The 11,719-nt window shown below is 48.9% G+C and overlaps 1 protein-coding gene across 5 annotated transcripts in view; it reads left to right on the top strand.

Annotated features, from left to right (window-relative positions):
- The window catches only part of PTPN3 (protein tyrosine phosphatase non-receptor type 3), a 146,023-nt gene extending 138,236 nt beyond the window's left edge, over nucleotides 1-7,787 (top strand). For all 5 annotated transcript variants that reach the window (XM_046685721.1, XM_046685729.1, XM_046685714.1 and 2 more), the window contains 4 exons: nucleotides 447-575; nucleotides 1,516-1,661; nucleotides 2,248-2,383; nucleotides 4,091-7,787. In XM_046685721.1, the coding sequence (XP_046541677.1) occupies nucleotides 447-575; nucleotides 1,516-1,661; nucleotides 2,248-2,383; nucleotides 4,091-4,168 (489 nt within the window). In that variant the 3' untranslated portion in view covers nucleotides 4,169-7,787. The remainder of the gene's footprint in view (nucleotides 1-446; nucleotides 576-1,515; nucleotides 1,662-2,247; nucleotides 2,384-4,090) is intronic.
- The last annotated feature ends 3,932 nt before the right edge of the window (nucleotides 7,788-11,719 follow it).

Here is an 11,719-nt window from a genome sequence, read left to right as displayed (position 1 = left end):
GGGGGGGGGGGGGGGGGGGCGCCCCCGGGGGGGGGCTGGTGGGGGGGGCTTCCCTCCCCCCCCCGCGCCCCCCCCCGGGGGCCCCCCCCCCCCCCCCCCCCCCCCCCCAGTTTTTCCAGCCATTGGGCCCTGGTGATGAAGAAAAGTCTTTATACTCATCCTCCAGGCTCTTGCCCCAGGCTGGTTTGAGAGCTGTGGTCTGGCCCCTAGCAACCTGACCCCCGACCCAACTCTCCAGAAGAGCAAGGAAGTTCCTCTGACCTCCTCAGAGAATAGACACAGAGCAGACCAGCCTCGCCTGAGTTCCCTTCCTCCCCACAGCTCTCTGAGCACCTGGCGTGAGTGAGAGGGCTCTGGCTGAACGCCCAGCCCGTCTGTCCAGTTAACTGCTCCTGTGCCCCACCCCCACAGCGGAGGGTAACTCACCCTCGATGGTTCCCTTGCAGACCAAATGTCACCAGTACTGGCCTGATCCTCCTGACGTCATGGAATACGGCAGCTTTCACATCCGATGTCAGTCAGAGGACTGCACCATCGCTTACGTCTTCCGAGAAATGCTGGTCACAAACACCGAGGTGAGCAGTGCCGTTATGGTGAGTGGTCCAGGGGAGGGCACGGTTTAGAGGCAGGTGCTAAATCAGCATCCACTGTGGTCCAGTAGGGCTGTTCTTCCAGGTCTGGGCTACTTTCTCACCTGGTGGGCATTTCAGTAAAAGCACCAGCACCCATGTTCACAACAGCATTATTTACAATAGCCAACGGGTGGAAACAGCCCGTGTCCATTGACAGATGACTGGATAAACAAAATGTGGTAGTGGTATCTCCATACAATGGAATATTATTCAGCCTTGAAAAGGAAGGAGATTCTGACACATGCCCCAACATGGATATACCTTGAATACATTACACTAACTGAAGTAAGCCAGTCACAGAAGGCCAACTATTGTGTGATTCCACTTTTGTCAAGTACCTGGAGTAGTCAGATTCCTGGAGACAGAAAGGAGAATGGTCATTGCCAGGGGCTGGGAGGAGGGGGGAATGAAGAGTTAGTGTTTAATGGGTACAGTTTCAGTTTGGGAAGATGAAAAAGCTCTAGAAATAGTGATGATGGTCATACAACATTGTGAATGTACTGAATGCCACTGAACTGTATATACTTAATAATGTTTAAAATAGTGAACTTCACATTATGTATATTTTGCCCCATTTCAAAAAAAAAAAAAAAGCCAATGTATGTGGCTCATGGGAGAGAACAGGAAGAAATCTGCTGTGGGCAGAAGAGTTGGAGGAAGCAATCCCACGGGAGGTGACCTGGGATGAGCCTAGAGAATGGGTGTCCTGGGACAGAGTAGGTGAGGAGGGTGGGCAGGAGTTGGCAGGGGCCAGAGGAGGGATGTGCACAGCGGGCGAAAGAGCATCAGGAGATGGGAGTACCCCGGCCAGAGGCGGAGGCGGGGCCGGGGTCCTGCCCACCGGTGGGGTGGACTCACCAAGGCCACTCTGCATCTCCCGCAGACCGGAGAAGAGCACACTGTGACGCATCTCCAGTACGTCGCGTGGCCCGACCACGGCGTGCCCGATGACCCCTCGGACTTTCTGGAATTTGTAAACTATGTGAGGTCCCTCAGAGTGGACGGTGAACCCGTCTTAGTTCACTGCAGGTACTGTGGCTTGTTGGTTTTGGGTTTTTTTTTTTTTTAAATACTCCTTGGGAAAGGCCTGGAGAAAGATGCCAAACACCAAACTCACTTAAAGCCCACAAGACTGTATGTGCTTTTACAAGGCTCTGTTTACTCTATTTCTTCACTATTCAGAAGATTTGGGATTATCTGGAGCATGAAGCCCTGAATGCAGCCCAGAACTGAAGCGGAAGGCCCCTCCCTCCTCTTTCCCTCTGTCCTTGAGTCAAGTGACCTTCACAATAGATGTGAACAGGGTGGGGGTGGAGTTTGCGCTAAAGGTGGGTTTCTTTCTGTTGGTTTTTAGAATATAGAATTGTCTTAGAATATATGAGGCCTCAGAATACACGAGAGGCTTTTTCAGCCTGCTTGAGTGCCTCGGCCTCAGAAGATAGGAGGAGAGTCTTTTTCAGCCTGCTTGAGAGCACACCCTGAGTGTGTGTTTTGTGTTCTTGAAGGTCAGGGGAGGGAAGCTCCATCTGAGTAGACATGGGAACTGGCGAGCTGAGCTGGGCTGTGTGGAAATGCTGCCTGAGCACATCCCAAGTGTCTGCTCCCCTCCCCGCAGTGCTGGAATAGGTCGAACCGGTGTGTTGGTCACCATGGAAACAGCCATGTGCCTCATTGAGAGAAACCTGCCCGTTTACCCACTGGATATTGTCCGGAAAATGCGAGACCAGCGCGCCATGATGGTGCAGACATCAGTGAGTAGAAATCCCATCATGAAAATAGTAACAATGGCCAGCGCTTCCTGAGCACTTGCCCTGGGCCAGGCCTTCGAGAAGGGCTTGGCAGGGCCAGAGACTGAGGCTCCCGGGGGCTGAGTCACCTGCCCACAGCCACAGAGCTTGCAGGGGCTGAGTGACCCCACAGCCCACCCCGTCTGACCTCTGCCTTTTGCTGCCCTCCACTTCTGCTGCCTCCGGCTTGTTTTCTGCCAGCCACTTGGCCAGGGAGCCGCCCTGGTGACATTCTGCATTGTCAAACCACGGGCCCATCATTTGTCCATCAGAAGTAAGCAAGGTCACCCGAGAGTTTCACCCCACCCGCCTGTTCCTAGGTGAGCCTTTTGGCTCAGCGGATGTTTCTCATGACCCTACTGTCTCCCCTCTTAGGCTTCTCCCACGTATGTCATGCCTGGGTACTTGGTACTCCAAGTGTCCTCAAGGAAATCTCATGGTTTTCCCCCAGAATGATGAGAAGCGGGGGTGGGGAGGGGTGTGGAAAGAGCGTGAGTCAGACTCCCCCACATACTGGGCGACCTTTGACTACTCCCTTAACCTCTCTCCAAGCCTTAGTGTCCCCGTCTGCAAAAGGAGGACCATTCCATATTCACTCTTCCATCCATTCAGCGGATAATTGCACCAACAGGAGAGACTCGAGGTGTAGGGAGCTGGAGAACTGGATTAGTCGATTATAGATCTCAGCAGCAATGGGAGAAGTCCACGGGGAGTCTAAGAACGCCATGGAAGAGCATCGAAAGCCAACTTTGCAAAGTCAAGGAAGGCTTTCTGCAGGAGTGGCCGCTAAGGCAAAAGCCCCAGATGGTCGAGGAGGAGTTAGCAAAGAAGGGGGTCAGAGTCCATGTTGCAGCCAGCTCTGTATCCTCCCGGGCTCAGGGACAGAGTTCGTCAGATTTCTCTAAAGTTTGTGAGCTCTCGCTTTATATTCACGTGTACCCAAGAAATCTGGTTAAGGGAAAAAACTCAGGTTACTAAGGCTGTTCTCGGCCCTGTTTTGTCATGTGGAAGACCTCATTACTGGTTAAAAACTTTCAAAATCCACCATTTGGGTAGATTTTCCCAGCTGGCGGGGCTCAGTCTGAATGCTTTCTTTTGCTCTATACACTTCAGTGCAATAAGTTTCACAGGGGTTTGTTAACATAAAGAATCAAATCCTGCAGAGCATCTTTCAGTGGCTTTCCTTTCTAGGACAAAATCCAGACTCCTTCCCCAGCGCAAGGCCCAGCATGACCGGGTCCTGACCCACCTGTGCAGCCTCTCCCCCCACATCCAGGTGTTCCGTGAGGCCTGCCGACACTTCTCAGGATGGGCCATTGTCCTCAGGGCCTCCACACTGTGCGTACCCTGGAATGGCCACCCTGAGTGACCTTCGCCCCTTCCCTGACACCTCCAGACTGCCGCCATCTCCCTCTCCCACGTCTCCATGCCACTATGCCCATCCCTCTCCGGGAGTGGCCGCCGCCCCCATCATACAGGAATAATGGTTCACAGGTGTGTCTTCTCCACTGTTTCCCTGGCACGTGGCACAGGGTCCGGCCTGGCCCGGAGCTGGAGCTCAGAGGGTGCTTACAGATGACACGGAAGAACCACGTCCGTGGTGTGAGGCAGCATGTGTGGGGCTGCCGGTGGGCCTGCCGGTGGGCCTGATGGCTTTCTTTTCTCTTCCAGAGCCAGTACAAGTTTGTGTGTGAAGCGATTCTTCGTGTTTATGAAGAAGGCTTAGTCCCAATGCTGGATCCCAGTTAAGACAACTGTGAAAACGTTCATTCCTGTCTCCCAAGGGCATCCTCCTCCAGGACTGACCTGCTCTCTGGAAGCAGCAAGAGGGATCTGTGGGCTGTGGGAAAGGAATGAGCACATTTGAACCCAGGCACTTTAAGTTTCTGTAGAAAATAGGTATCGTGTACATAGGAACTGTGTATATACGCATGCAGTTATAGCATCGTTTAGGCCCGTTGTTCCTCTGGAGAGAAATAAGCCAAAGGAGATCTGAGTTTGGGGCCTGTCCTAATGCGTTCCTCTCTAGACATTACCGTGTTCCTGTAAACCATCCTCCAGCGAATGAGAGGGGACGCCCGCAGTGCCGTTGACCTCCCAGAAGCGAGAGGGTGTGGCTATTTAGAGTTGCTGGGGTGTTTTGTGTGTATATGTGTATAGGACTCTAAGGGCTGAGCTGTCTGTGTTTCTGGGCGGAGCTGGAACAGTTAGCGTTCCCCTGCCCCAACGCTAAGGAAACCCCGTGAATGTACTGAACGGCAGAGTGGTGGGGTCTCAGGCTGAAGGATGAGCAGCATCTCTTTCTGCCCTCCCTTCCTTTGTGGCATCTCCCTGCCACTTCCGATATTCGTGTGTCTGAGAATTGTGTCCAAGATGTCCCGCTTCACCCCTGCATTAGCAACCGCTTTCAGGTTCACACGCGGTGCCTGAACCGGCTGAGTAATGTAGGTTCCCGTGAGTTTTCAGCAGAGACTCTGAGAACAAGGGCTCCCGGTGTTGTCTTGTCATCTCGTGCGTTCGTTTTAGGAGTGGGTGCTGCTTGCCTCTGCTCGCCGCGTGCTGTACACTCAACCCAAGACTGGAATCACCAACTACTGAATCTACGACATGGTTTGCTGCTACTTCGAGCTATTACACTTGAAACATTATGATTTTCCTGAGGGGAGATGGGATTTCATCTAAATATTCAGAATCTTTGGCCCTTCTAAGGAAAGATCTTCTAGTCATTGAACCATGGGAAACCCAGCTTCTGGAGGGTTGTCCATGGATGTGTGTGTGTGTGTGTGTGTGCACGCCCATGGGTGAGTGTTTCTCAGGATCCCTAACTTGATTCAAATTACAGTTGAGTTTATATAAAGAATGAGTCTCTGTATAAAGGAACAAATGTGTGCTTTCACCCTCAGTTTCAATGGTCTCCATTTCATTTCAAAGGAGAAGATCAGACTATCTGAATATAAACACAATTTGATGTTAATTTATTCTAAGTACGCCATGATTTTGATTGTCCTAAAGAATTCTGCCTTTGTTGATACTGTGTTAAATTTTTTTAAAATTTGTGACAGGATTGTAGCAAATTATTATTTAAGGAAAATAAATTACATAAAAATTCCAATGTGGTATTTTTAAACAGCGGTTTTTATGTATCCAGAAGAGGAAGCTCAGCCAGTTTCTTAACAGGATTTATAGAAAAAGGATGCTTTTGTCTTGTATACAGAAGTGAAGCCATTTTGATGTTTGGCAAACTCTGGACTAACTGAGTAGTTTCCTGGTTATGAGATGGAAAAAGACCTATACGGTGGGGGCCGGGTTTCTAAAGCTTCTTTATCTAGACCTAGCACATTTACTTGCATAATTTCCCACCTTTTCCCCACCAATATTTGACTGCTTAAATGGCAGAGTGGAAGGGAGCGGTTACGCAGTGCCGGATCCCCATACTGTGAAACAGGAGACCACCCCTGCCCCATCCTTGTGGGCATAGTGCCGGGCTAGCAGAAGGAAGCAGGAAGGTTTGGGGCCAAGCAGTGGGGGATTTGGCTCCTCGTCCCATAACTAGCTCTAGGCCTCGTCACTAAGAGCACTACTTCTATGTCCTCATCCATACAATAGGGGACATAATTCGGACAACTTTAGGCCGAATACGAGGATTGAATAAAATCCTGCTATCGATGGGAATTTTCATCGGCTGGAACCTGACACTGCTGTAGATGAGTTACTTGGAAAGGTTAACTTATCAGTGATTCGCCCCAAAAACGCACGAAACAGAAGTAGAATCGTACAAGTTTTTATACGATAAAATTGCTTTTCTTCAAGCGAGACCAGAAGCACAAAAGAATATCATACCAGTACCTTTGTTCAATCTGGACCCAGAAGAATTCTACCAGCAAAGCACCAAAACAGAGGGGAAGGCGGGAAAGCGAAGGGAGATTTCAATGCCATCAGGATATTTAGCAAATCATTGGCATTTGATAAAAATGCTTCATCACCCTGTCTGCGAAAAACTGGAGAAGTCTAAATGTGTTTGGAGATTTGTTTGTTTTTTTTAAAAAAACAAATTTTTTCATATGGTTGCAGAAATGCTGCCAGTATTGTTACATAAATTTCTAGAAGCTTACCAAAGGTTGCAGCTAGCCTTTTTCTGCCACTGTGCAGGCCCACAGTTCAGACTCGGCAGATAGTACCAGGAACAAAATTGATGAAATACTAGGGAAGAACAAGGCAAGAGAATTATCGCACAGGGCGAAACAGGCAAGTAAATGCTATTGATCCTGCCGATTACATTCTGTAGCTCAGGATTCCTGCTTCGCCACCTTAAACACCTCAGCAGTTATACTTAAGCCTTTCAGTCCTAAGTGAAGAACGTCAAAATCAGCATAAATATTTTTCCTAGGAAATTTGGCTGCATGTGGATGGAGAGACATTTCCGTCCTGAGTTCTGGCACTCTGGAAGTTCTAATTAGACGCACCGATGTGCTGGCTTTATCAAGATGGCGATCCCTCCTGGGGTCACTCTATAGAACCTGCACTTGGTGTTTTGAATTTCCAGAGAAAAATGCAACTCAATTTGGTTGGGGGAGTGCGGGATGTGGGAAGGTTTGGGTCACAAACTTGTGCTGGTCTTCCATTCTGGTCACAGTCATTAATCCTTAAATATGCTTTTAGATTTGTGTAGACGCTATTGCTGCTATGTTGCTACTTGACATTTTTCTCTTCCTCAGATATTATCATTTAAGTGCAAAAAACAGGTCCCTTCATCCTCAAGAGGCAACAGAGAGGCAGCATCAATGAGGAAAGATGGTAAGAGGCAGGACTTGCGGGTAGCCCTAGACTGAGGCAAGATGTGTCGCCTGGGCCATTGGTTTCCTTATATGTGAAAGGGGAGGGTTGGGCTGCACTAGATGAGTTCTCTGGTTCTCTCAGTGTTTACCATGCTGGGAATCTGTATTCCAGAGAATCAAAATCCCAAATCAAAGCTGTATGGCTACTGAAGACATATGGATCACATTTCTGTGACTTGTCCCCAAGAGACTGTCCCTCAAACCTTGGCACTACTGAATGCAAAGACAAGGATTGCCACCCTCTGGTTCTTGCCATCCTAAGCTGAGAACCAACTCAGTGAAGATGGCAAAGCCTGACCTCATCCTGAGGAACAAAACACGTGGGAGTCTGATGGCCGGACTGTCCGCCATCTTTCAAACTTATTCTGTTTGGAGCAACAAAAGGATTTGTGTTATGTAGCTTTGAAAAGTATCTTAATTGATCAATGTTTTTTCTGTAAATTTGGAATGTTTTTCATTCTGACCTGTTCTGTCAGTGACTGTACTGAAAAACAATTTGATCACTATAAAAACATTCAAGCTATGCAACACTATGATGATGTGTTGACATTTTTATTCTAATAATTGTCTTGGTTTCTGGAAGTGTTTTCTCATTTTGCCTTTTTTTTTCCCAGTAAATATTAAATCTATTCGAGGAGAGTGTTCTCTGCCCATCTCGACATTCCCTCTGGTCAGGAGCATGACCATGAACAGTATCTGTCTCTGTCTTGACCTTGTGTGGCAAATTCTAGATCAGAATCAGATTCAGCTGTCCTGGCAACAGTAACTTACACAAAGTAGAAGTTTCTTGCCCCTCTATCATGCAGGGCTGCCAGGGTGGCCCCATGATCCCCACAGTGCCAGGTTCCTTCAGACTTAGTGCTCTGCCATCCCCAGTATGCAGATTCTACATCAAGGCCCATGATGGTGATTCCAGCCAGCAGGATGGAGGAAAGAGGAGGAGAAAAGCGAGACCCGTTCCGTTAGGGTGTGTCATTTGGATGTTGAAATCCCATTGGTCAGAACTTAGTCACAGGGCCATACCTACTGCAAGGGAGTCTGGCAAAGGTAGTTTTGGGGGTTTTTTGCTGAGGGAAGATTGGCCCTGAGCTAACGTCTGCCAATCTTCCTGTTTTTGCTTGAGGAAGATTGTCACTGAGCTAACATCTATGCCAGCCTTTCCTCTATTTTGTATGTGGGATGCTGCCACAGCATGGCTTGATGAGCAGTGTGTAGGTCTGCACCCAGGATCCAAACCACAAATCCTGGGCCACCGAAGTGGAGCACACGAAGTTAACCACTACACCAGGCCAGCCCCTGGGAAAGGTGGTTTTTATTCCAAGAAGTTATATGCCTAACTGAAATTCAGGAGTTCTGTTTGAGACAAAAGAAAAGAATAGGTTTGAAGGACAGTCCGTGGTCTCTGCCATAGCTCAACCCCTCGGTCGCCTTTCTTGCCTCACACAGAGCCCACTGCTCCTCTCCCCAAGGTAGACAACCCAAACCCCATCCAGTTACGGCATGACGCTAAAGCTAACATCACCCGTGGGGGATTTGTGGTCTTTTCCATCAGCTCTGGGTGGTTTCTTGTGGTCTAAAGACCTATAAACTCAAGACAAGTTATCTTCTCCCAACACACCCCATAAATAGTAGGGAAGTAGAAACAAGCAGACAGCCCTGCAAAACTCATAAGAGGGGAGAAGAGGAAGCCCACTGCACAGGAACAGTTCACCCATGCGGGTGAGCAAGTTCCTTGCATAGCTCCCTGACCACCCAATCCTGCTCTCTGGGAAGGACTCCTGTCCACTGGGGCCGGTCCCACCTCCCACAGCCACATCCGAGGTGGGACTGCAGAGCTTTGTAGCTTGCTTACTCCTGGGGCAGTTTTGGCGGGTCCCCAGGATTGTTGGGGTTTTGCCAATAGAATCCCATCGAGTACCCACAGGCAAAGATCTGGTCTACACCGGCTTTCTGTGCTCCATTCATCCCTCTTTCTCAACTTAAAGGTGGCAACCTTGAGGCCCCCTGAAAGAAGCTTGGGTGGGAAGACAACACCCTCAATCTGATTTTTGGAGCTACCTGATTTGCATTTTCTCACAGAGAAGTCTTAAATGGCTTGCTGTCCCCAGCCTCATCTCCTGCTAAGGCAGCCATAGCTCTTAATAGCTGCCATCTGGAGAACAGAAGCAGGTGGTATTCTCCGTGCTTCGAGACCTTCATCAGCTCTGAGCACAGGCTACAGACAGTGCCTCCCTTAGCAAAGCAGGATTCCTTCCCGTCTCTGCTGCAGCCCGGCTGGCTCTAGCCCCAGTTCATCTCGCTTTTATAGGACTTTGTGAGAAGCCATAAGGAGCAACAGTCTCACTTCTTGCACCCTACCACCATCTTCTCTATTGTCGTGGCCTCAGTCAGCATGTGGTCTATCCTCCAAGGTACTGCAGATGACAATTCCATCAAATGTTTAGCCACTATTTAAAAGGCAATATCTTTCCTTGCCATCTGCTGGCCCACTCATTCCACTAAGCCAGCACTGCATTTCAGATGATATTTGCAGTATCCCACTTTCAATACCAAATTCTAAATCTAAAAGCCAAAGTCAAGGTGGCTGGAGCAAAATGGAAGTTTTTCTCTCTCAGGTAAACGCAGGAATGCAGAACTGGTACTGTGGCTCCATGGTCAATGGGACCCATGCTCCTCCCACCTGGTCACTCCACTATCCTCAACATACACCTTCCATCTCATACTCCAAAATGGCTGCTCCAGCTTCAGCCATCACATCCACATACCAGCTGGAAAGAAAGAGGAAAAGAGAGAAAAAAAAGAATTCCCCCTTCCTTTAAGGATAAATCCCAAGAGTTGCGTAGGCTACCTTGATTTACACACAGTTGGCCAGAACTTAATCATACGGGTACGCCTAGCTGTAAGGCACATTAGGAGATGTCATCTTTATCCTGGATGGCGTTCTATCCTGCCAAAATTCCAGAGTTTTATTATTGAAGAAGAAGAGGAGATGAGCATTAGGCACAATCAGCAGCCTCCCCTGCAGATTCCTTGACTTCAGATCTACCAAAGAGCTGATTTAGGAGGAGTTACCCTGCTCAAGACCAGCACACGGGGACAAACGCAATTATGTCATGGAAGCAAGACCGACCCACCATCTTGAACTATAGCACTGATGGCTCCTGGCAGGCTCAGAACCCGGCCATTACATACACAAATCATTTGAATCAGAGTAGATTGATAATGCAAACTTAACGTCTTTTCTGGAAACCCCAGATCCCTACCTGTTCCCCACCCGCAAACCATACAGCGCAGTCTTCATCTGTGGCCCCCTTTGTGTTTTTTCCTCGTTAGTCTCTAAACCTCTAGTTTCCTCTCGGGGTCGAGGAAGGCTCCAGGATTTCTCCTGAGGCTGCCCCAGGCCTTCCAACCTCATTGTCCAAACCAGAGGACGAGCCAGGGAAGAAGACCTGTTGGACGCAGTGGCAGAGGTCCAGGGAGAGATGGTGGCAGAGAGGACGAGGTAACTGGTCGTAACCCAAACATATTGAAAAGGAGGAAGTGATGACTGGATGACTGATGGGCGGGCAGAGGGAGTGGCCGAGGGTGGGGCCAGTTCCTAGGTTGGGCATTTGGTTAGTGCAGGTGCCATAAACAAGGAAAACTTGGTGTGGGGAAGATGATGAGATTGTTCTTTGGGTCTGAATTCTAAGTTCAAAGACACGTGTAAGCAGACTGAGGAGTCACACAGCTATATCTGAACGTGAAAGTTTATTCTTAAAAATGGTGTCGACATTTCTGGGTCCTGAGCACCCCAAAAAACCACAGTAAATGTCTTTTGTGCCATTCTTGCTTATATTCTATTCCATTCAAATGATTTCTGGAATCAAATCCATTTATTAAAATAGCTTGTGAGCCAGGCCTGATGGCCTAGTGGTTTTAAAGTTCAGCACACTCCACTTCGGCGACCCGGGTTCAGTTCCCATGCGTGGAGCCATACCACCCATCTGTCAATTGCCATGCTGTGGCAGCAGCTCACGTAGAAGGACTTACAGCTAGAATATACAACTATGCACTGGGGCTTTGGGGAGGAAAAAAAAAGGGGGAAGATTGGCAACAGACGTTAGCTCAGGGTGAATCTTTCCCAGCAAAAAAAAATCACTTGTCTGGGGTGAATATGCAGTTGCCTTAGTCTCCTCAGGCTGCAATAACAAAACAGCATAGACTGGGTGGCTCACACAACAGACATTTGTTTCTCACCGTTCTGGAGGCTGGGAAGTCCAAGATCAGCATGCTAGCAGATTGAGTTCTTGGTGAGGGCCCTCTTCCTGGCTTGCAGACAGCTGCCTTCTTGCTGCATCTTCACGTGATGAAGAGAGCTGGCCCTGATGTCCCTCCCTTTTCTTATAAGGTCACTAATCCCACCATGAGGCCTCTCATGACCTCATCCAACCCTAATCACCTCCCAAAGGCCCCATCTCTGAAT

This window comes from Equus quagga, chromosome 1 (genome assembly GCF_021613505.1).
Source record: "Equus quagga isolate Etosha38 chromosome 1, UCLA_HA_Equagga_1.0, whole genome shotgun sequence".
NCBI classification, from domain to species: Eukaryota; Metazoa; Chordata; class Mammalia; order Perissodactyla; family Equidae; genus Equus; species Equus quagga.
Note: the sequence above shows the minus strand (reverse complement) of the source record. Positions and strands in the feature narration are given on the sequence as shown.